The sequence below is a fragment of the Mobula birostris genome, chromosome 20, assembly GCF_030028105.1.
Source record: "Mobula birostris isolate sMobBir1 chromosome 20, sMobBir1.hap1, whole genome shotgun sequence".
Classification (NCBI taxonomy): Eukaryota; Metazoa; Chordata; class Chondrichthyes; order Myliobatiformes; family Myliobatidae; genus Mobula; species Mobula birostris.
The window spans coordinates 63,270,190-63,291,960 of NC_092389.1; the positions used below are offsets into that span (position 1 = coordinate 63,270,190).

Below are 21,771 nucleotides of genomic sequence, written 5' to 3' on the forward strand. Positions count from 1 at the left end.
TGCCTTCCCACATCCTGCCAGAGGAGCTTTCCACTATCCTGCCTGGCATCTCGACTGTTCTCATTGAGCAAATGTAAAGAAGGGGGCAAAAAAAAGTTCCACCTCCAGCATAATTTTGCCTTCTCTGATTGAAGGCTCTCCTCACTGAAACCTCAAAGTCTCCGCTCCAACTTTGTCCACTCTAACATGGGCCACTCCTCTTGCTCCTGCCTAACATTAAGTTATTTTTGATAATAAATCCTGTACACTGATTGGCCACTGCTCAAAGCTTTAATAAATACCGTCCTGAGCCACTGCCATTAATACTCAATTGTCAAACCTGAGTGAATCACATCCTCTCAAGCTTCTGATCTCTCCGATTAACGATGGGTCAAAGCCCGGCAGGGTGACACAAGGATGAATGACTGATTGAAACCCATCCCACATTCAGAGCAGGTGACCACCCTCACCACAGTGTGAACCCGCCACTGTCTCTGCAGTGTGGATGAGTGTGTGAATGCCTTCCCACAGTCTGAGCAGGTCAACGTCCTCTCACTGCTGAAAACAGTCTGGTGTGTCGTTAGGTGAGATGTCTGAGTGAATCTCTTCCGACAATCTGAGGAAGGTGAACAGTTTCTACCCACTGTGAACTTGCTGATGTTTTTTCAATTGAGATGACTGAGTGAATGTCTTCCCACAGTCTGAGCAGGTGAATGGCCTCTCCCCAGTGTGAATGAACTGGTGTGTCAGTAATTGAGTGGAACTAGTGAATGCCTTCCCACATTCAGAGCAGGTGAATGGCCTCTCCCCAGTGTGAACTCTCTGGTGTGTCTGTAGCATGGATGACTGAGTGAATGTCTTCCCACAGTCTGAGCAGTTGAAAAGTTTCTCCCCAGTGTGAATTCGCTGATGTTCCTTCAATTGCGAAGACCGAGTGAATCCTTTCCCACATTCAGAGCAGGTGAACGGCTTCTCCCCAGTGTGAACTCGCTGATGCACTTTGAAGTCAGATGACCGAATGAATTCCTTCCCACAGACTGAGCAGGTGAATGGTTTCTCCCCAGTGTGAACTAATTGGTGTGTCAGTAGGTGAGAAGATCGAGTGAATCTCTTCCCACATTCGGAGCAGGTGAATAGCTTCTCCCCGGTATGAAGTCGTTGATGCACTTTCAAGTCCGATGACCGTGCAAATTCTTTTCCACAATCTGAGCAGGTGAATGGTTTCTCTCCAGTGTGAACGAGTTGATGTACTTTTAAGTCAGACGACCGTGTGAATCCCTTCCCACAAACTGAGCAGATGAATGGTTTCTCCCCAGTGTGAACAAACTGATGTTTCTTTAGTTGAACTGACTGAGTGAATCCCTTCCCACAGTCTGAGCAGGTGAATGGCTTCTCCCCAGTGTGAATTCGATAGTGCTTCACAAGTGTGGATGACTGCGTGAATCTCTTCCCACATTCAGAGCAGCAGAATGGTTTCTCTCCGGTGTGAACTCGCTGATGTACCTTCAGTTGAAATGACCGAGAAAATCCTTTCCCACATTCAGAGCAGATGAACGGCCTATCCCCAGTGTGAACAAACTGATGTTCCTTCAGCTGAGATAACCGAGTGAATCTCTTCCCACATTCAGAGCATGTGAAAGGCCTCTGCCCAGTGTGAACTAACTGGTGTCTCAGTAGGTGAGATGGTCGAGTGAACCCCCTCCCACAGTCTGAGCAAGTGAATGGCCTCTCTTCAGTGTGAACTAACTGATGTTCCTTTAGTTGAGCTGAATGAGTGAATCCCTTCCCACAGTCTGAGCAGGTGAACGGCCTCTCACCAGTGTGAACTCTGAAGTGCTTCACAAAGGTGGATGACTGAGTGAATCCCTTCCCACATTCAAAACAGCTGAACGGCCACTCCCCCATGTGAACTAACTGGTGAGTCAGTAGGTGATTTGACCGAGTGAATCCCTTTCCACATTCAGAACACGTGAATGGTCTGTCCCAGGTGTGAACTAACTGGTGTGTCAGTAGGTGAGATGACTGAGTGAATCCTTTCCCACAGTCTGAGCAAGTGAATGGCCTCTCCCCAGTGTGAACTCGCTGGTGCCTCTGAAGTGTGGATGAGTGAGTGAATCCCTTCCCGCAGTCTGTGCAGGTGAACGGCATCTTCTCAGTGTGAACCCGCTGGTGTTCGTTCAGTTGAGATGACTGAGTGAATCTTTTCCCACATTCAGAGCTGGTAAATGACTTTTCCATGCTGTAAACTTGCTGGTGTCACTGTGGTGTGTTTGAGTGTGTAAATGCCTTCCCACACTCACAGCAGGTCAATATCTTCTGAGTGCTGAATTTTTGGATATATCTTTCGCATCAATGACAGAATGAATGGCTTCCCACAGTCAGAACAGGTGGAGCATCTCACTATGGTGTGAAATTGCTCATCTATCTTCAGGCTGGATGACTGAGTAGCTCCCCTCCCTCACACAGAACAGGTGAAAGTCAGACATTTGAATCGCTTGTAGAATCAATGCAGTTGAAGAACTGATCTCCAGTGAACAAATGCTGGTGTGTTCTCAGCTCCCGGTTCCAGTGAATAACACTGAGTTACAACAGAAAACTTCATTTCAGACACAAAATGCTTTTCCAGTTTGGATGAGATACTTCTTCATCTCCAAGGATTGACAACAGATGTGTTGTTGTTGCAAAGACAATATTTGTCCACTCCTTAAATATCCATTCAGTGACAGCAAAACTGAGGTGCTGCTGTGTTTGAGATTACCGTGCACAAGTGTTCTGGAACTTTAAACCTGTAAAAATATTTGCAAAAGATATCAGTGGGTGAAGGACAATATTTCAGGTGCGATTTTAGTCTGTCATGAGTTCCAGCATCACAATGTTAGAAAGTTCATCTCAAGTTGAAGCTGAAGGTTTAGTAATGTACTGTAGATTTCTATGTATATCTATGAATTCCTCACCTTCTAACTGGGCTGGGATCAGGCATTCGAACTGACCAGAAAATTCTCTGACTGTATTCCTGTCTGGATGAGAATGGGCTATTTCTGCCCTCAATCAACCTGTGACTTGGCTCAATTTGTTTCTGTCCTTTGGTATTATTTCAAGTTCTGGTCATGTTCCACAACACTACAAAGAACCTTTGTTACTACATGTCTGATCCTGGAGATTTTCTAATTCCTCGGATCCCCTCTCCCGAGCTGATTGACAGTCATGAACCCATCGATGGCAATGCCAATTAATATGAAGGGGAAGGCAGCAGTTATTCGAGTGTGGCACTTTTGTGATGTGAAAGCCACAGGTCACTTGTCATCGATGACAAACGTGTTTCGTATGCTTATTTACCCGGAGAAAACAAAAGCTGACGGAATGTGTTTTTCCCCCCCAATTCAGCACTAAATGACATTTTTACTGACTGGAAGGTAGACTATTCATCCGAGATTAACTTGAACTATATTTCTGTTCCGAGTTCTTAATCCTCGGATTTAAACAGCTGGAGCTCGGCAGTAGTTGGGAGATACATCCACCCACACCATTTCCTCAGCCTGTACGGGGACAAGGCTGGCAATTTCACCCATGGCTGCCTCTTTACCCAGAATGCCGGATGAACCAGAAACCTGTCTACTCGCTGTGCAATGATCCAGCGATGCGCATGCGCCGCAGGGCTGGCTGCGGCTACAGCGCTCATCAGACGAAAGGTTCCTAGGGCCCGGGTACAGATTGTGGGGCTGAGAAAGAGGAAAAGCATCGGGGCTGCCGCGGGGTGTAGAACCAGTGTGGCCGGAGCTCAAAGTAATTGTACTTCAGTCGCGGTTCGAACACCGGTGATTAATTTCCCACCCGGAGCCTCCTCCTACCTGCGGCCAATCCTCCTCAGCCTCTCGTCTACTGAGCGCATGTGCGATATCCGGGATTAGCTCAGACCTCTACGCATGCGCATTTGATCCGCGGAAACAGTGACGGAAGTATCATTTAAAAACTCACTTGGAAGTTTGCAGACTTTGCGAAAAATAAAATATAGAACTATAATAATAGAAACATAGAAACCCTACAGCATAATACAGGCCCTTCGCCCACAAAGTTGTGCCGAAAATGTCCCTACATTAGAAATTACGAGGCTTACCTACAGCCCTCTATTTTTCTAAGCTCTAAGCTCCATGTACCTATCCAAAAGTCTCTTAAAAGAGACTCTTAAAAGACCCTATCGTATCCACCTCTACCACCGTTGCCGGCAGCCCATTCCAGGCACTCACCACTCTCTCAGTAAAAAAACTTACCGCTGACATCTCTTCTGTACCTACTCCACAGCACCTTAAACCTGTGTCGTCTCTAATCATCTTATATACCTCTATCAGGTCACCTCTCATCTTCCGTCGCTCCAAGGAGAAAAGGCCGAGTTCACTCAACCTATTCTCATTAGGTATGCTCTCCAATCCAGGCAACATCTTTGTAAATCTTCTCTGCACCCTTTCTATGGCTTCCACATCCTTCCAGTAGTGAGGCGACCAGAATTGAGCACACTGCTCCAAGTGGGGTCTGACCAGGGTCCTATATAGCTGCAACATTACCCCTTGGCTCCTAAATTCAATTCCACGATTGATGAAGGCCATCTTAACCGTACGCCTTCTTAACCAGAGAGTCAACCTGCGCAGCTGTTTTGAGCGTCCTATGGACTCTGACACCGAGATCCCTCTCATCCTCCACACTGCCAAGAGTCTTACCATTAATACTATATTCTGCCATCATATTTGACCTACCAAAATGAACCACTTTACACTTATCTGGGTTGAACTCCATCTGCCACTTCTCAGCCCAGTTTTGCATCCTATCAATGTCCCACTGTAACCTCTGACAGCCCTCCACACTAACCACAACACCTCCGACCTTTGTGTCATCAACAAACTTTCTAACCCATCTCTTCACTTCCTCATTAGGTCATTTATAAAAATCACCAAGCGTAAGGGTCCCAGAACAGATCCCTGAGGCACACCACTCGTGAACGACCTCCATGCAGATTATGACCCGTCTACAGCCACTTTTTGCCTTCTGTGGGCAAGCCAGTTCTGGATCCACAAAGCAATGTCCCCTTGGATCCATTGTCTCCTTACTTTCTCAATAAGCCTTGAATGGGGTACCTCATCAAATGCCTTGCTGAAATCCATATACACTACATCTACTGATCTTCCTTCATCAATGTGTTTAGTCACATCCTCAAAAAAAAATCAATCAGACTCGTAAGGCACGACCTGCCCTTGACAAAACCATGCTGACTATTCCTAATAATATTATACCTCTCCAAATGTTCATAAATCCTGCCTCTCAGGATCTTCTCCATCATCTTACCAACCACTGAGGTAAGACTCACTGGTTTATAATTTCCTGGGCTATCTCTACTCCCTTTCTTGAATAAAGGAACAACATCCGCAACCCTCCAATCCTCCTGAACCTCTCCCGTCCCCATTGATGATGCAAAGATCATCGCCACAGGCTCAACAATTTCCTCCCTCGCCTCCCACGGCAGCCTGGAGTACATCTCATCCGGTCCCGGCGACTTATCCAACTTGATGCTTTCCAAAAGTCCCTGCACATACTCTTTCTTAATATCTACATGCTCAAGCTTTTCAGTCTGCTGAAAGTCATCACTACAATCACCAAGATCCTTTTCCATAGTGAACACTGAAGTAAAATATTCATTAAGTACCTCTGCTATTTCCTCCGGTTCCATACACACTTTCCCACTGTCACACTTGATAGGTCCTAATCTTTCACATCTTATCCTCTTGCTCTTCACATACTTGCGGTACCTTGGGGTTTTCCTTAATCCTGCCCGCCAAGGCCTTCTCATGGACCCTTCTGGCTCTCCTAATTTCCTTCTTAAACTCCTTCTTATTAACCTTATAATCTTCTAGATCTCCAACATTACCTAGCTCTCTGAACCTTTTGTAAGCTTTTTTCTTTCTTCTTGGCTAGATTAATTACAGCCTTTGTACACCACGGTTCCTGTACCCTATCATAACTTCTTGTCTCATTGGAACGTTCCTATGCAGAATTCCACACAAATATCCCCTGAACATTTGCCATATTTCTTCCGTACTTTTCCCTAAGAACATCAGTTTCCAATTTAAGCTTCCAATTTCCTGCCTAATAGCCTCATAATTCTCCTCACTCCAATTAAACGCTTCTCTAACTTCTCTGTTCCTATCTCTCTCCAATGCTACTGTAAAGGAGATAGAATTATCATCAGTGTTAACTAGGGGGCCGTTCACAATCCTGATTTGATGGAGACAGACGTGAAGAAGCATGGAGGAACACCTGGAGAAACTTCTGAAATGCTCGCTTTGCTGCCGCTACTACTGTGCGATCGAGAATCTCCGGAGTGGAAGACCCCAACTCCTCAGCTTTCCCTATTGCCTGTTGCCGGGGACGGGGTCGAAGTGCTCGGCAGAGATGGTGGTCGCTGCTCGGTGTCGGAGAGCCGGTCGGAGGCTCGGGGTTTTCGGATGGACTCGGAGTTGGACTATGGTCGGATGCTTCCGGGATGCTGCATCGGCAAGTTTGCGGTGCTGGAGGTTCAGCGTCTGCGTGAGATGATGGGACTTCCGAGAGACTTTGAGATTTTTTACAGTGCCCATGGTCTGTTCTTATCAAATTACGATATTGTTTTGCACTGTTGTAACCATACGTTATAATTATATGATTTTTGTCAGTTTTTCAGTCGGTTTGTCATGTGTTTCTGTGATATTATTTTGGAAAAACATTGTATCATTTCTTAATGCATGCATTACAAAATGACCATAAAAGAGGACTGCGTGTCCCCATAATCAAAATCGAAATCTAAAATCACTATCTCCAAAATGCTCTCCCACTGAGATCTGACACCTGACCAGGTCCTTTTCCCAATAGCAGATCAGGTACAGCCTCTCCTCTTGTAGGCTTATCTACAAATTGTGTCAAGAAACCTTCCTGCGCTGACCTAACACCCCATCTAAACCCCTTGCTCCAGGGAGATGCCAATAGATATTTGGGAAATTAAAATCTCCCATCATGACAACTCTGTTATTATTACACCTTGCCAGGATCTGTTTCCCTATCTGACCCTCGATATCCCTGTTACTATTGGGCAGCTTATAAAAAGTACCCAGTAAAGTTATTGACCCTTTCGTGTTCCTAACCTCCACCCACAGACACTGTACCAATAATGTACCAATTCGGACCTTCACTGAGACCATTTCTCATCAGTACATGTTTTACAAACAAAACATTTAGAAGTTCAAGTTCAACATAAATTTATTATCAAAATGTGTTAACCAGATGCTATCAAACAATTCATTTTCTTGTTGGCAAGGCAAATCAATGCCCACCCCCAGCCTGGGGTAGAGAATGCGTCCAATTCCAGAGGGGGACGGTTGGGAGAGTCTGAGACTTTGTGAATGAGCCCTAACACCATCTTCCTCATTCCCCTTATCCCTTCTCACTCCCCTCCCTCACACTCCACTGCATATGTTTGTTTGTGTGTGTGTGTGTGTGAGAGAGAGAGAGAGACCTGTCTGCCCACTTCACCCTCCAGCAACGATGTCCCCTCTCCCCCAACGCACTCAAACTCCTGTACATACAGTAATCCTTGCGGGCTCAAATGATCCAATAACATTATGCCCTCCCTCCTGCACCAAATCCTTAGACACATGTTAAACTGTATAATCTTCCTATTCTTGGCATGTGGCACAGATAACAGACCTTTGGTCACAGCCCTGGATGAGCTGCCCCTTAACTTAGCACCTCACTCCCTGCAGAACCTCGTTACTCTACCAGCCCATATCATTGGTACCCACATGGATCACGACCTTCACTGTTCACCCTCCTGAGCACAGCTGAGTGCTCGGCCGGAGATAACCCAGACCTGGAGCACACAGGAAGCTACATACCATCCTGGAATCCCATTCTCACCCACAGAACATCCAGTAAGGTCCCTTAGCTAATGATTCACCAATGACCACAGCTCGCCTCTTCTCCACCCTCCCCTTCTCAGTCTCAGAGCCAGACTAAGTGCCAGAGACCCTCCTGCTGTGACCTTCCTTTGCCAGGTTATCCCACCAACTGTAACTGTGACCAAAGTGATATATGTGTTGTTCAGGGGGATGGACACAGGGGTACACTGCACTTGTTGTTCCCCCCGCCCCACTTTCCTCTTTGCGACTGTCACTCAGTTTCCTGTGGCGTACAGCCTGGTTACAACTACCTCTCTATATGTCCGACCTGTCACCCCTCCAGCCTCCCGAATGACCTGGAGTTCATCCACTTCCAGATCCCACTCGTTAATGTGGATTATTCGGAGCTGAAGCTGGATGCCCTTCTCACAGGTGTAGTTATCAGGGACACAGGAGGGTCTCCTGCCTTCCCACATCCAGCAAGAGGAGCTTTCCACTATCCTGCCTGGCACCTTGACTGTTCTAACTGAGCAAATGTGAGGAAGGGGGCAAAAAAACTTCCACCTCCAGTATAATGTTGCCTTCTCTGTGCGAAGGCTGTCCTGACTGAACCCTCAAAGAGGTAAAGCCTCAAAGTCTCCACTCCAACTCTGCCCAGTCCAGCATCGGCCACTCCATTTGCTGCTGCCTAACGTTGGCATCTTCTTGATAATCAATCCTGACTGTTGACTGGCCCCTGGTGAAAGCTCAAAAATAACCTGCCCTGAAACCACTGCCTTTAATGCTCAATTGGCGAACTTGAGTGAATTCCGTCCTCTCAAACTTCTGATCTCTCCGATTAACGATGGGTCAAAGCCCGGCAGGGTGACACAAGGATGAATGACTGATTGAAACCCATCCCACTTCAGAGCAGGTGACCACCCTCACCACAGTGTGAACCCGCCACTGTCTCTGCAGTGTGGATGAGTGTGTGAATGCCTTCCCACAGTCTGAGCAGGTCAACATCCTCTCACTGCTGAAAACAGTCTGGTGTGTAGACAGGCGAGATGAAAGTGTGAATTCATTCCCAGTTGGAACAGGTGAACGGCTTCTACCCAGTGTGAACTCGCTGATGTTCATTCAGTTGAGATGACTGAGTGAATTCCTTCCCGCAGTCTGAGCAGTTATACAGTTTGTCCCCATTGTTTACTCGCTGAATTTCATTCAATACTGGACTGAAAGTGTTATATTTGAATGCACGCAGCATAAGAAATAAAATGGATTATCTTGAAATTCAGCTGCAGATTGGCAAGAATGACGTTGTGGATATCTCTGAAACTTGGTTAAATGATGGCTGCCATTGGCAGCTGAATGCCCAAGGATATACAGTGTATCAGAAAGACAGGTTAGCAGGCAGAAGGGGTGCTGTGTTTCTGTGTATAAGCCCCACGTGGCTGTTGAGTTTGATTGACATGTGGTAGAGTTATGAGTGTGTCCTGGACCAGCTCACAAATGTTCTGACCGTGACTGAGTCACCGTAGAAATTGGAGGATTTAATGAGTATAGAAGTGTTTATTCATCATCACAAACTGATAGTTTATGAGGACACTCTTGATAGAGTCCCCACAAAAATCAAACTACATCCGGAGCTTATAGTCTTGAGGAGAATGGCAACAGTCGGTGATTCAATACTGTTTCAGACGCTACAATGACATAATTTACATTGGAAGTACATTTAATTGAGATGGCACATCGGAAGGTTCAGTCACCTTCGTTGGGGCAAACTAACTAAGACAAATGTCCTAAATATTAATTCATTAATTTAATCAGAATCTGCCACCGCGGGAATTGCACCTGTCTGATGTAATCGGTTTAGTAAATATTTTAAATACCTTTATTTTTAAATCTGTTGAAATCTGTCCCTGTGGAGTCGATAAATGTTATTAAAAACCCCAGGCATGCAGCCTTAAGATTTAATTCCGAGAGATCACCTGTCACACAGGGGAACATATCACTGGATAGAGAGAATATCTACAATGTTGGATAAGTACAAGAGTGTGGAGAAAATACTGTACGTTTGTATTGCCGTCATTGGAGTTCCTGGTGAGTGAGCAGAGCAATTCATGTGAGGCATTTCTGTGTGTTAACTGTTGTGAACCTATTGATCATCATTTGTCAGGCTTCCAACCTGATGAATATTGTGCGAATATCCGTCAGAGTTATCTATCCGGTCAACTTAACATTCTGATTTTTCATCTAAATTGACAAGCGGAACAACACGTCAGACTCTTGTCAAACTCATAGGATCGACTCGAACGTTGTCATTGCCTTTAACGACACCTTGTTCGCATTTGCTCCGGATCTGGGCACAGACAGCTCTCCGGGGAGGGATGATTGGGAGGGATTTAATGGGACTTTTTCGAGATTTTGCCCTGTGCTGGGCAAAGACAGCTCTCCGGGAAGATTTGCCTGGGAGCGTTTACATTTTGAGATTCACTGTTTCTGTGTTTTGATCAGAGTGAATACCTGGTCCTGTTTTTTCATGTCTCCCTGTGGAGTCGCAGTCGGATACCATTGCCTCTTGGTCAGTAATTAGGTCTGGTCGTCTGAAGCAGTCTCCAAGGATCTGCTGACGAGTGGTATCGAATTGAACTGCGTTATGGAATTAATCATTAACGGAGCCACTCAGTCTCCGGTTACTAAGTTGTTCCTGCTTTCCCTCTGAGACCCGTCATGAATTGGGGCAGCGCTTCGTCCTGAAGAAGGGTCTTGTCCCGAAATGAGAGTTGGTTCAATGTCATGGATGCTGCCTGACCTGCTGAGCTACTCCAGTATTTTCAATGTGTTGCTCCGTTCTGTATCCGTCCTCGGTCCCATCAGATGCTGACTTTCCAGAGACCTGGTCAGTCACGGTTAAATCAGTGAAACCGGCCCCATCAGCGACTGGAATCGGGATCAGCATCGATAGTCGTTCATGCAGCTCGTTTTTATCGCCGACGATTTCCCATATATTTTCTGATTAACTGCATTTCATTGGCTTTGTATCTGTACTCGGCACAATGATAATTCAATCTAATCTCGTCTAATCTAATCTCCACACTGAAGAAAGCAGGTCAGAGACAGTGTGGTCCGTGTCTGGTATTACATTAGCAGCCGTTCACAGACTCGAGCACTCCCGATCTTCAGCGGAAAGCCGATCCAGTGTTGGATTCCCGGAGATAATATTTAGTAATACACAGTGTTTTTTTTTCTTTTTTTCCCCTTCCTTCTTTCCTTCCTTCCTTCCTTACTGTCTCTCTCTCTCTCTCTCTTTCTCTCTCTCTTTCTCTCTCTCCCCCCCCCCCTTTCTCTCCTTCCTTCACTCCTTCTCCCGCTCTACAGTGAATTTAATGGCGATTGTGATCCTGTCCCGGAGAAAGTGCGGCCTCTCTACCTGCACCACTCGCTACCTGGTGGCCATGGCAGCGGCGGATCTACTCACCATTGTCACCGAAGTCATTTTGTATCGAATCAATGAGTATTACTTCCCGTGGAATTTTCTGGACATCACTCCTGTGTGCAGAGTTATCGAAGTACTGACGTTCACAGCCACAGACTGTTCTGTCTGGTTCACCGTCACTTTCACCTTTGATCGGTTTGTCGCCATTTGCTGCCAGAAGCTGAAAACAATATATTGCAGTGGGAAAACTGCGGCTGTGGTTCTGACAACAACTGGCGTACTGTTCTGTCTGAAAAACGTTCCCCAGTATTTCACACTGGAACCCTGGACGATCATCGACAATGTGCCGTGGTTCTGTAACGTCATAGACAATTATTTCACTGACTCCACGTGGGTGGTTTACGACTGGCTCTTTGCAGTTTTAACTCCGTTCCTCCCTTTCGCTGGGATCCTGCTGCTGAACGCTCTGACAGTCAGGCACATTTTAGTGGCCAGTCGGGTCCGTAAGGGGCTGAAGGGTCAGAGCAAGGGGGAGAACCGCAGTGACCCGGAGATGGAGAGCAGGAGGAGGTCTGTGGTTTTACTCTTCACCCTCTCCGGCAGCTTCATCCTGCTTTGGATGACATTCGTTGTAAATGTGATATATTATCAGGTCTCAGGAAAAGGATACGATTTCAATGATTCTGAACGGATCTTTCATTACGTCGCTTTTTTGCTGAGGAATTTCAGCTGTTGCACGAACACATTTATTTATGTGCTGACTCAGTCAAAATTCAGGGAGCAGGTGATCAGCGTGGTGAAATACCCGGTCACCTCTGTGTTTCAGTTCATTAATAAAGCAGCCTGCTGAGTACAAGCCAAAGGCGACCGCTCTGTCTCCTGTCCAAGCTCCAGCTCTTCACGTTCATCCCCTGATTTCCAGGTGTTATTCCTGGACAATTATCCCATCGACCGGCAGCTCCGGACATTAACATAGTGTGTGTGTTGGGGGAGGGGATGGCGGGGCAAAGCACCGTCCTGGAGGTACAGTATGTCATTGGTTGTGCCAGATGTCAGTCAAAGAACCACTCCGGAATGCTGCACACCCATTGGTCTGTAGCTATGCCCATCTATTCCCATTCCCGCCTGCCAACCTCACAGACCAACATTCCCAGAAATCGACGGAGGTCAACTATGAGGCTGGTTTTCTAATCCAATGTCAATCACACCAGTCTCCGCCTTCCCCCTGAAAGATAGTCTAGCGTGATGAAATAAACAGCAGATAAACAGCGGTTGACACTCGAGCTACTAACTGGTCTGGTGTGTGGTGTAGAGAACTGTGAAATACGATGGTGTGATTGCTAAGTTCGTGGCCTAAAGTAGAAGGACTCAATTTTAGAAAATAGAGCACATTTATTTTTTTTCAACATAGTCCCCTCCTACAGTTACACACTTATTCCAGCGGTCGCGGAGCATACGGATCCTTTCTTTGTAGAAGTCGGCATCTTGGACCTCCAGAAGTGGTCCACAGCAGGGGTGATTGATAAGTTCGTGACCTGGGGTAGACGGAGATGAGTTATTAATTTCAACTTTCGTCAATAACCACGCAAAGTACTTTACTCCAGCAAAAACGATAGAGTTTAGGTCGTGAAACACAGTGCTGTGAATTGAATTACAGTCACTCATGTAAATTAAATAAAGTTTTTAAATTAAATCTCTCAACCCCCAAAGATGGTTATGATTTGATTTCTTTCAGCTTGCTATGCGTCACCTTGAAGCAGTATGTGTTGAGTTGTTTCACAATGACAAAAGCTACACGACACAGAATGAGGTTTTCCAACACAACGTAAGAAATAATTAAGGACAGTATGACCAATTCTACGTCGTGTCGATCTTATTCCTTCCCCGCTTGTTCTTACCTCCTTTCTCCCTTCTGCTCAACAGTTTTGTGTATTCTGTAAAGGTCTCTCCCCTTGTGCCCATATCCCACCAGTCTTGACAGAAATGCAGAATTGTTAACCCAACAAAGCTCTTAGCTTCTGATTTGCTGAGTGGAAGGTCTTTATCCACAGCTGAACTTTTAACAGCATTTGTAACTAAAGTTTCAATCTGTTCATTCCCGTCAGCACCTCCGTATACAGGGACCCACAAGACGGGGACATATAATCCAATACTGTGAACATGAAAACCATAAGACTAACTTAATGGCAACAAATACTACTGTATATATTGATAAATGGTTGTTAATTTGTTATTTTATCGTTACCTGTAGTTCAGCCTCAAACACAACTACTCAAACGTTCCCAGTTAAATTATCTTTCGATTCTTCTGCAACAGTGTTTAACATATCATAATAATATTCCTTAATATACTGATGAACCGACAGACTCTCAGGCATAAAATAATCCTTAGACTTTACTAAACTGTGTGACCTAAAATCAAGTAGTCAGAGGCAGAACCAGGTGGGGTTTCATAGAAGATGACAGTGGGGCACATTGCATAATCCAACAATCTCATCTTCTCAGCCTGATAAGATCCCTGCCACCTAAACCTGAAAACACCGTTCGTGTGATGTTACCAACAGTCCTGTAACAAAACTTCAACAAAATCATTACTTTGCCCCCTCAAGTTAATCCAGTATGTTAACACGGTGGTCCCCAACCACCGGGCCGCAAAGCATGTGCTACCTGGCCGCGATGAAACGATATGATTTGGCGATATGAAACGATATGAGTCAACTGCACCTTTCCTCATTCCCTGTCACGCACTGTTGAACTTGAACAGTAGGGTGGCCAACTGTCCCGTATTAGCCGGGATATCTCGTATTTTGTGCCAAATTGGTTTGTCCCATACGGGACCGCCCTTGTCCCGTATTTCCCCCGCTAAGGTAGAGCGTTCCTATGAAACCTTCTTAAAGCCAAAATGGCGCAAAGCGAAGAAGCAATTACCATTAATTTATATGGGAAATTTTTTTCAGCGTTCTCAGACCCAAAAAATCACCGACTAAAACATACCAAATAACACACAAAACCTAAAATAACACTAACATATTGTAAAAGGAGGAATGATATGATAAATAAACAGCCTATATAAAGTAGAAATAATGTATGTACAGTATAGTTTCACTTAATAAAATCGGGAAGATGAAGCCAAAACCGATTTGCAGAAAAAAATATGGGCACGGACACAAATACGCACGTCATGTATGCGCACGTCATGCATGCGCACACAGGTGCACGCGCAAGGCTTTATGGACGTGGTAGTCTTTGTTGGAGTAAACACAAGTGTCCCGTATTTGACTGCTGCTTTTGTCCCTTATTTGGGAGTGCGAAAGTTGGCAACCCGACTTAAACACCACCCCCACCCCCCCACACTCCCCGTCGGCCGGTCCGCAAGAATATTGTCAATATTAAACCGGTCCGCTGTGCAAAACCGGTTGGAGACCCTGTGTTAAAATCAACAACAATCTCCGTAATTGTAAGGGTAGTTCTCCCATTTCAACAGGTAAAGTCGAAACACGGGACGACCTCACTGCATCACAACAGAATCTGAAAGGTTATGCTTGTATCATATCCGAACATTTTAATGTTGAAAATGAAGCTGATCCGTAAACCACGCAGCTATAATCAAGCAGCTCACACTAAAAACGCTGGTGAACGCAGCAGGCCAGGCAGCATCTATCGGAAGCGGTACAGTCGACGTTTCAGGCCGAGACCCTTCGTCAGGACTAACTGAAAGAAGAGCTAGTAAGAGATATGAAAGTGGGAGAGGGAGGGGGAGATCCGTAATGACAGGAGAAGACAGGACGGGGAGGGATGAAGCCAAGAGCTGGAAAGTTGATTGGCAAAAGGGATACGAGGCTGGAGAAGGGAGAGGAGCATGGGGCGGGAGGCCCAAGGAGAATGAAAGGGGGAGGGGAGCCCAGAGAATGGGCAAGGAGTTATAGTGAGAGGGACAGAGGGAGAAAGAGAGAGAAAGAGAAAAAAAAGGACAAAAAGGAAATAAAGACATACAATAATAAATAAGTCAATAAACAACTAAATAAATAAGGGATGGGGTATAAAAGAGAGGTGGGGCATTAACGGAAGTTAGAGAAGTCAATGTTCATGCCATCAGGTTGGAGGCTACCCAGACGGAAAATAAGTTGTTGTTCCTCCAACCTGAGTGTGGCTTCATCTTGACAGTAGAGGAGGCCGTGGATAGACGCATCAGGATGGGAATGGGACGTGGAATTAAAAAGCGTGGCCACAGAGAGATCCTGCTCTTTTTCTGGCGGACAGAGCGTAGGTGTTCTGCGAAACTGTCTCCCAGCTAGCGTCGGGTCTAGCCAATATATAGAAGGCCGCATCGGGAGCACAGGACGCAGTAAATCACCCCTGCCGACTCACAGGTGAAGTGTCGCCTCACCTGGAAGGACTGTCTGGGGCCCTGAATGGTGGTGAGGCAGGGAGTGTAAGGGCATGTGTAGCACTTGTTCAGCTTACAAGGATAAGTGCCCGGAAGGAGATCGGTGGGAAGGTATAAGGGGGACGAATGGACAAGGGATTCGCGTAGGGAGCGATCCCTGCGGAAAGCAGAAGTGGTGGGGGGGGGTGGAGAGGAAGTTTTGCTTAGTAGTGGGATACCGTTGCAGGTGGTGGAAATTACGGAGAATTGTATGTTTGACCCGGAAGCTAGTGGTGTGTTAGGTGAGGAGAAGGGGAGCCCTATTCCTAATGGGGTGGCGGGAAGATGGGGTGGGTGCAGATGTGCGTGAAATGGGAGAGATGCGTTTGAGATCAGAGTTGATGGTGGAGGAATGGAAGCCCCTTTCTTTAAAAAAATGAAGGACATCTCCTTCCTCCTGGAATGAAAAACATCATCCTGAGAGCAGATGCAGCATAGATGGAAGAATTGCGAGAAGGGGATGGCATTTTTGCAAGAGACCGGGTGGGAAGAGGAATAGTCCATGTAGCTGTGAGAGTGCGTAGCCTGAAAGTAGACGTCAGTAGATAAGCTGTCTCCAGAGATAGACAGAGTAAGATCATGAAAGAGGACGGAGGTGTCGGAAATGGACCAGGTAAACTTGAGGGCAGGGTGAAAGTTGGAGGCAAAGTTAATGAAGTCAAAGATCTCAGCATGCGTGCAGGAAGCAGTGCAAATGAAGTCGTCGATGTAGCGAAGGAAAAGTGGGGGACAGATACCAGAATAGGCACGGAACATAGATTGTTCCACAAAGCCAACAAAAAGGCAGGCACAGCTGGGACCCACACGGCTGCCCATGGCCACACCTTTAGTTTGGAGGAAGTGGGACGAGCCAAAGGAGAAATTGTTAAGAGTAAGGACTAATTCCGCTAGACGGAGGAGAGTGGTGGTAGAGGGGAACTGATTAGGTCTGGAATCCAAAAAGAAGCGTAGAGCTTTGAGACCTTCCTGGAGGGGGATGTGAGTATAGAGGGACTGGACATACATGGTGAAAATAAAGCGGTGGGAGCCAGGGAACTTAAATTCATTGAAAACATTCAGAGCGTGAGAAGTTTCACGAATATAGGTGGGAAGGGATTGAACAAGGGAGGGGATAAAACAGTGCCGAGGTATGCAGAAATGAGTTCGGTGGGGCAGGAGCAAGCTGAGACAATCGGTCGACCTGGACAGGCAGGTTTGTGGATCTTGGGTAGGAGGTAGAAACGGGAAGTGTGAGGTGTGGGAACTATGCGGTTGGTGGCAGTGGCTGGGAGATCTTCTGAGCTAATAAAGTCGGTGATGGTGTGGGAAATGGCCTGGTGTTCCTTACTGGGGTCATAATCGAGGGGTAAATAAGAGGAGGTATCCGCGAGTTGTCGCTGTGCCTCGGCAAGGTAGAGGTCAGTACGCCAGACTACAACAGCACCCACCTTATCGGTGGGTTTTATAGTAAGGATAGGATTAGTGCGGAGAGAGTGGAGAGCAGAGCGTTCGGAAGGAGTGAGGTTGGAATGCGAACAACATGTGGTGAAGTCGAGACGGTTGATGTCTCGTCGGCAGTTAGCAATAAAGTGATCCAGAGCAAGCAGAAGACCAGAGCAGAGTAATTAATGTTCCGTATTTCTGTGCGTTAACCGGTTTGAACCTGCTTATGTTCATTTTACAAGCTTCCAACTTGATGATCACTGCAGAGATATTTGTTAGAGATATTGATCGTGTTAATTCAACATTCCCAATTTTCATATTTAATGACAAGCTGAACTAAATCCCTGTCTCTCCTCTCACTTGTGGGATTGACTGGAACGTTGTTCTTGCCTTTAATCACACTTTCTCCAGATTTGTCCCGGTGCCGGGGACAGGCAGATCTCCGGGAAGGTTTGACTGGGATGAGTTTGCATGGTAAAGTTTACTGTTTCTGAAAGAGCCCCTGTGCCTGTGTTTCACGTCTCCCTGTAGAGTCTGTCACGGCCGGATCCCACCACCTGTTGGTCAATAATTGGGTCTGATCATTTGAACCAGTATCTACTGCCGTGTGTTAAAGAATTGAACTCAGCTGTGGAATTAATTCACTGACGGAACCCCTCAGCCTCAGGTTGCTAAGTTTTTCATGCTTTCTCTCTGAGTCGTCGTAAATCGGGGCACCGGTTCTTCTGAAGACGGGTCCCGGCACGAAATGAGAGCTTGTTCAATTCTATGAGTGCTGCCGGACCTGCTGTGTTCCTCCAGTACTTTGTGTGTGCTACTCTCCTCTGTATATCTTCTCGGCCCCATATGACACTGAGGTTCCAGTGTCCCAGTCAGTCACGGTTGAATCAGTGAAACCCCATCAGCGACTGGAATCAGGATCAGCACCCATTGTTGTTGTTCATGCAGATCGCTTTTTATCGCTGACGATTCTCCACACATTGTCTTATCTCCACACTGCAGAAGGCAGGTCAGAGACAGTGTGCCTCCTGTCTGATGTCACTGCCTCCAGCACTCCTGATCTTTAGTTGAAACCGGACCCTTTGTATATTCCGGAGAATATGTCCAGTGATGCCCTCTTTCTCCTGCCTCTCTCTCTCTCTCACTCACTATCTCTCTAACTCTCCCTCTCCCTCTCCCTCTCTCTTCTGTGAATTTAGTGGCGATTGTGATCCTGTCCCGGGGAAAGTGCGGTCTCTCTACCTGCACCACTCGCTACCTGGTGGCCATGGCGGCGGCCGATCTACTGACCATTGTCGCAGGGGTAATTTTGTCTCAAATCAATGTGTATTACCCAGAGAAGATTTACGAGGAAGATTCCTGGAATGCAGGAGCTAACGCATGAGGAGCGTTTGTCGGCTCTTGGATTGTATTCATTAGAGTACAGAAGAATGAGAGGGGATCTCATAGAAACGTTTCGAATGTTGAAAGGGTAGGACAGGGTAGATGTGGAAAGGTTGTTTACATTGGTGGGTGAGTCCAGGACAAGAGGCCACAGTCTTAGAATTAGAGGGTACCCAGTTAAAACGGAGATGAGGAGAATTTTTTCTTAGTGAGAGGGTCGTGGATTTGTGGAATTCGTTGCCATATACAGCTGTGGAGGCCCGATCATTGAAGGTGTTTAAGGAGGAGATTGACAGGTATCTAATTAGTCAGGGTATCAAGGGATATGGGGAAAAAGCCGGAAATTGGAAATAGATGGGTGAATAGTTTAGCTCACGGGGGAGCAGCGGAGCAGACTCGATGGGCCGAGTGGCCTACTTCTGCTCCTTTGTCTTGTGATCTTGTGATACTTCCCGAGGAGTTTTCTGAGCATCATCCCGGTGGGCAGTGTTATCGATCTCCTGAAGTTCACAGCCTCAGACTGTTCTGTCTGGTTCACCGTCACTTTCACCTTTGATCGGTTTGTCGCCATTTGCTGCCAGAAGCTGAAAACAAAATATTGCACCGAGAAAACTGCGGCTGTGGTTCTAACAACAACCGGCGTACTGTTCTGTCTGAAAAACGTTCCCCGGTCCTTCACATGGGAACCCCGGATGATCATCGCCAATGCACCGTGGTTCTGTAAACTAATGGACAATTATTTCACTGATCCTTCCCACAGTGGGTGGGTTATGATTGGCTCGATACGGTTTTAACTCCATTCCTCCATTTCGCTGGGATCCTGCTGCTCAACGCTCTGACAGTCAGGCACATTTTAGTGGCCAGTCGGGTCCGTAAGGGGCTGAAGGGTCAGAGCAAGGGGGAGAACCGCAGTGACCCGGAGATGGAGAGCAGGAGGAGGTCTGTGGTTTTACTCTTCACCCTCTCCGGCAGCTTCATTCTCCTGTGGATGATACACATTGTGAATGTTATATATTATCAGGTCTCAGGAAGAGGATTCGAAATCAATGACTCTGAATGGATCTTTCGCTACTTCGGATATTCCTTGAGGGATTTCAGCTGCTGCTCGAACACATTTATTTACGCGGTGACTCAGTCGAAATTCAGTGAGCAGGTGATGAGCGCGGTGAAATATCCGGTCACCTCGGTGTTTCAGTTCATTAGTAAAACCGCGACCTGAGCACAAGCCAGAGGCGGCCCCCAGTGTCTCCAGTCCGGGATCCAGCTGCTCACATTCATTGCCTGAGCTCCCTGGTGTTATTCCCGGGCAGATTGTCCCATCGACCGGCAGCTCCCGGATATTAGGATAATGTGTGAGTGGAGGGGCAAAGCACCGTACTGGAGACTCGGTACCTCATTGGCCCTGCCGGATGTCAGTCAAAGAACTACTCTTGAATGTCGCACACACATTCGTCTTTAGATATTTCCATCAATTACAATTCCATCACACCGACCACACATTCCGACGTTTCCAGAACGTGGGGATGGGGGTAGTGGTGGGGAGGGTGGCCTGTAGGTGGGGCTGGGCTCTATTCTGATGCTGATTTGCTAATCCAATGTCAATCACACCAGTCTCTGTCTTCCTCTGAAACGACTTGCTAATGTGAAGTGATCGAGCGGGGATCGGATGAACGGCGTTTACACGCCAATTAAAGGCGCACTCCCGCCATCAACTGGACTGGAGTGTGGTGTGGAGAATTGGAAAGTAAAACCGTCAAATAAAAACTAACTAATTTCTAATACAAACTAACTTCACACCAAACACTGTAGATTGTACGTAATGGAACACAACACTGTGAATTCAAATAAACTCACTTCCGCAACTGAAAGAAGTGTTTAACTGAAAGCTGTCGATCCCCAAAGATTGTAATGAAGTCTGCAGTTAATTTCTTTCCACCTGATATGGTTCACCTTGAAATAGTGTGTGTTCAACTGTTTCACAATGACAAAACCTATCGGACCCAGAATGATGTCTTCCAACACGATATAATGAATAATTAAGCAGAGTATTACCAATTTTAAGTCGTGCCAATATAATTCCTTCCCTTCTTGTTTAATCTCCTTCTCCCTTAGCCACAATGTTTTTATGTGTCCTGTAAAGGAATCTGCCCTTCTGCCCATTATCCCACCAATCTTGCCATAGAAGCCGAATTGTTAACTCTAAAGCCCCCTTAGCTTCTGATCTGTTAACTGGGTGACCTTTATCCATAGTGAACATTTTAACAGCTTTTTCACAACCCGCTCATTCCCCTTAACAGCTCTGTGCGCAGGTACCCAACAGAAGAATGCGTATAAACTTCGAATATGAAACAATGTTTGCAGAGCTTCCAACAGTAAATCTGATCGATTGCTGGAACAAGCTGCTTTAAGACTCATCGAAACCGAAAAGCAATCTGAACAAATTACAACTTACACGGACAACTGAGGCACGAAATAATCACACAGACATTCCCAGTTAAAATGTCTTTTGATTCTTCTTCAACAAATGGTGAACATATCATGATAAATTACTTAATATTCTAATGAACCAACAAACTCTCAGGCATAACAGAATCCTTAGACCTCATTAAAATGTGAAACCTAAAATCAACTAGTCATAGGCAGAACAATATGAGGTTTCAGAGAATGTGACAGTGGGGACACGGGTTAATCCAACAATCCCATCTTCAATACAATATAAGATCCCAGCCATATAAACCTAAAAACATTATTGATGCGATGTTCCCAACAATCTTCTAACAGGATGATATTTCTTTGGCCCCTCAAATTAATCCAACATGTTAACACCAACTGCAACCTCCGCATTGGTAAGGATATTTGTCCCATTTCAACCAGTAAAGTCGAAAAAGGGAACTACCTTGTTTCACCACAACACAATCATAAATTCTACATTTTGCTTCACATCCAAACATTTTAAATGTTGAAGATCAAGCTGATTCATAAGCCAGACAGCCATAATCAAGAAAACATCTAATTAATCAAAGAGTTTCGTATAGCACACCGAGAATACTCACATAGACACCTGAGAATATTTAATGCTCCTTTACATGTATCAATTTTTTTACTGATATGGTGCTTCCATGCAGTTTATAATCCATCCACATGCCTGGTAATATTACCACTGACAGATCGTCAAGCACTTGAACTTCAAGATAGTTTTTGCAACAATATATAGAGGTACCAACTAGA

The 21,771-nt window shown here is 46.0% G+C and overlaps 1 protein-coding gene across 1 annotated transcript in view; it reads right to left on the reverse strand.

Annotated features, from left to right (window-relative positions):
• Window positions 1–99: 99 nt before the first annotated feature.
• LOC140185361 (uncharacterized) overlaps window positions 100–21,771 on the reverse strand; it is a 72,962-nt gene continuing 51,290 nt past the window's right edge. Inside the window, exon 3 of the mRNA XM_072238744.1 lies at window positions 100–2,068. Within this exon, the coding sequence (XP_072094845.1) occupies window positions 616–2,068 (1,453 nt within the window). The 3' untranslated portion in view covers window positions 100–615. The remainder of the gene's footprint in view (window positions 2,069–21,771) is intronic.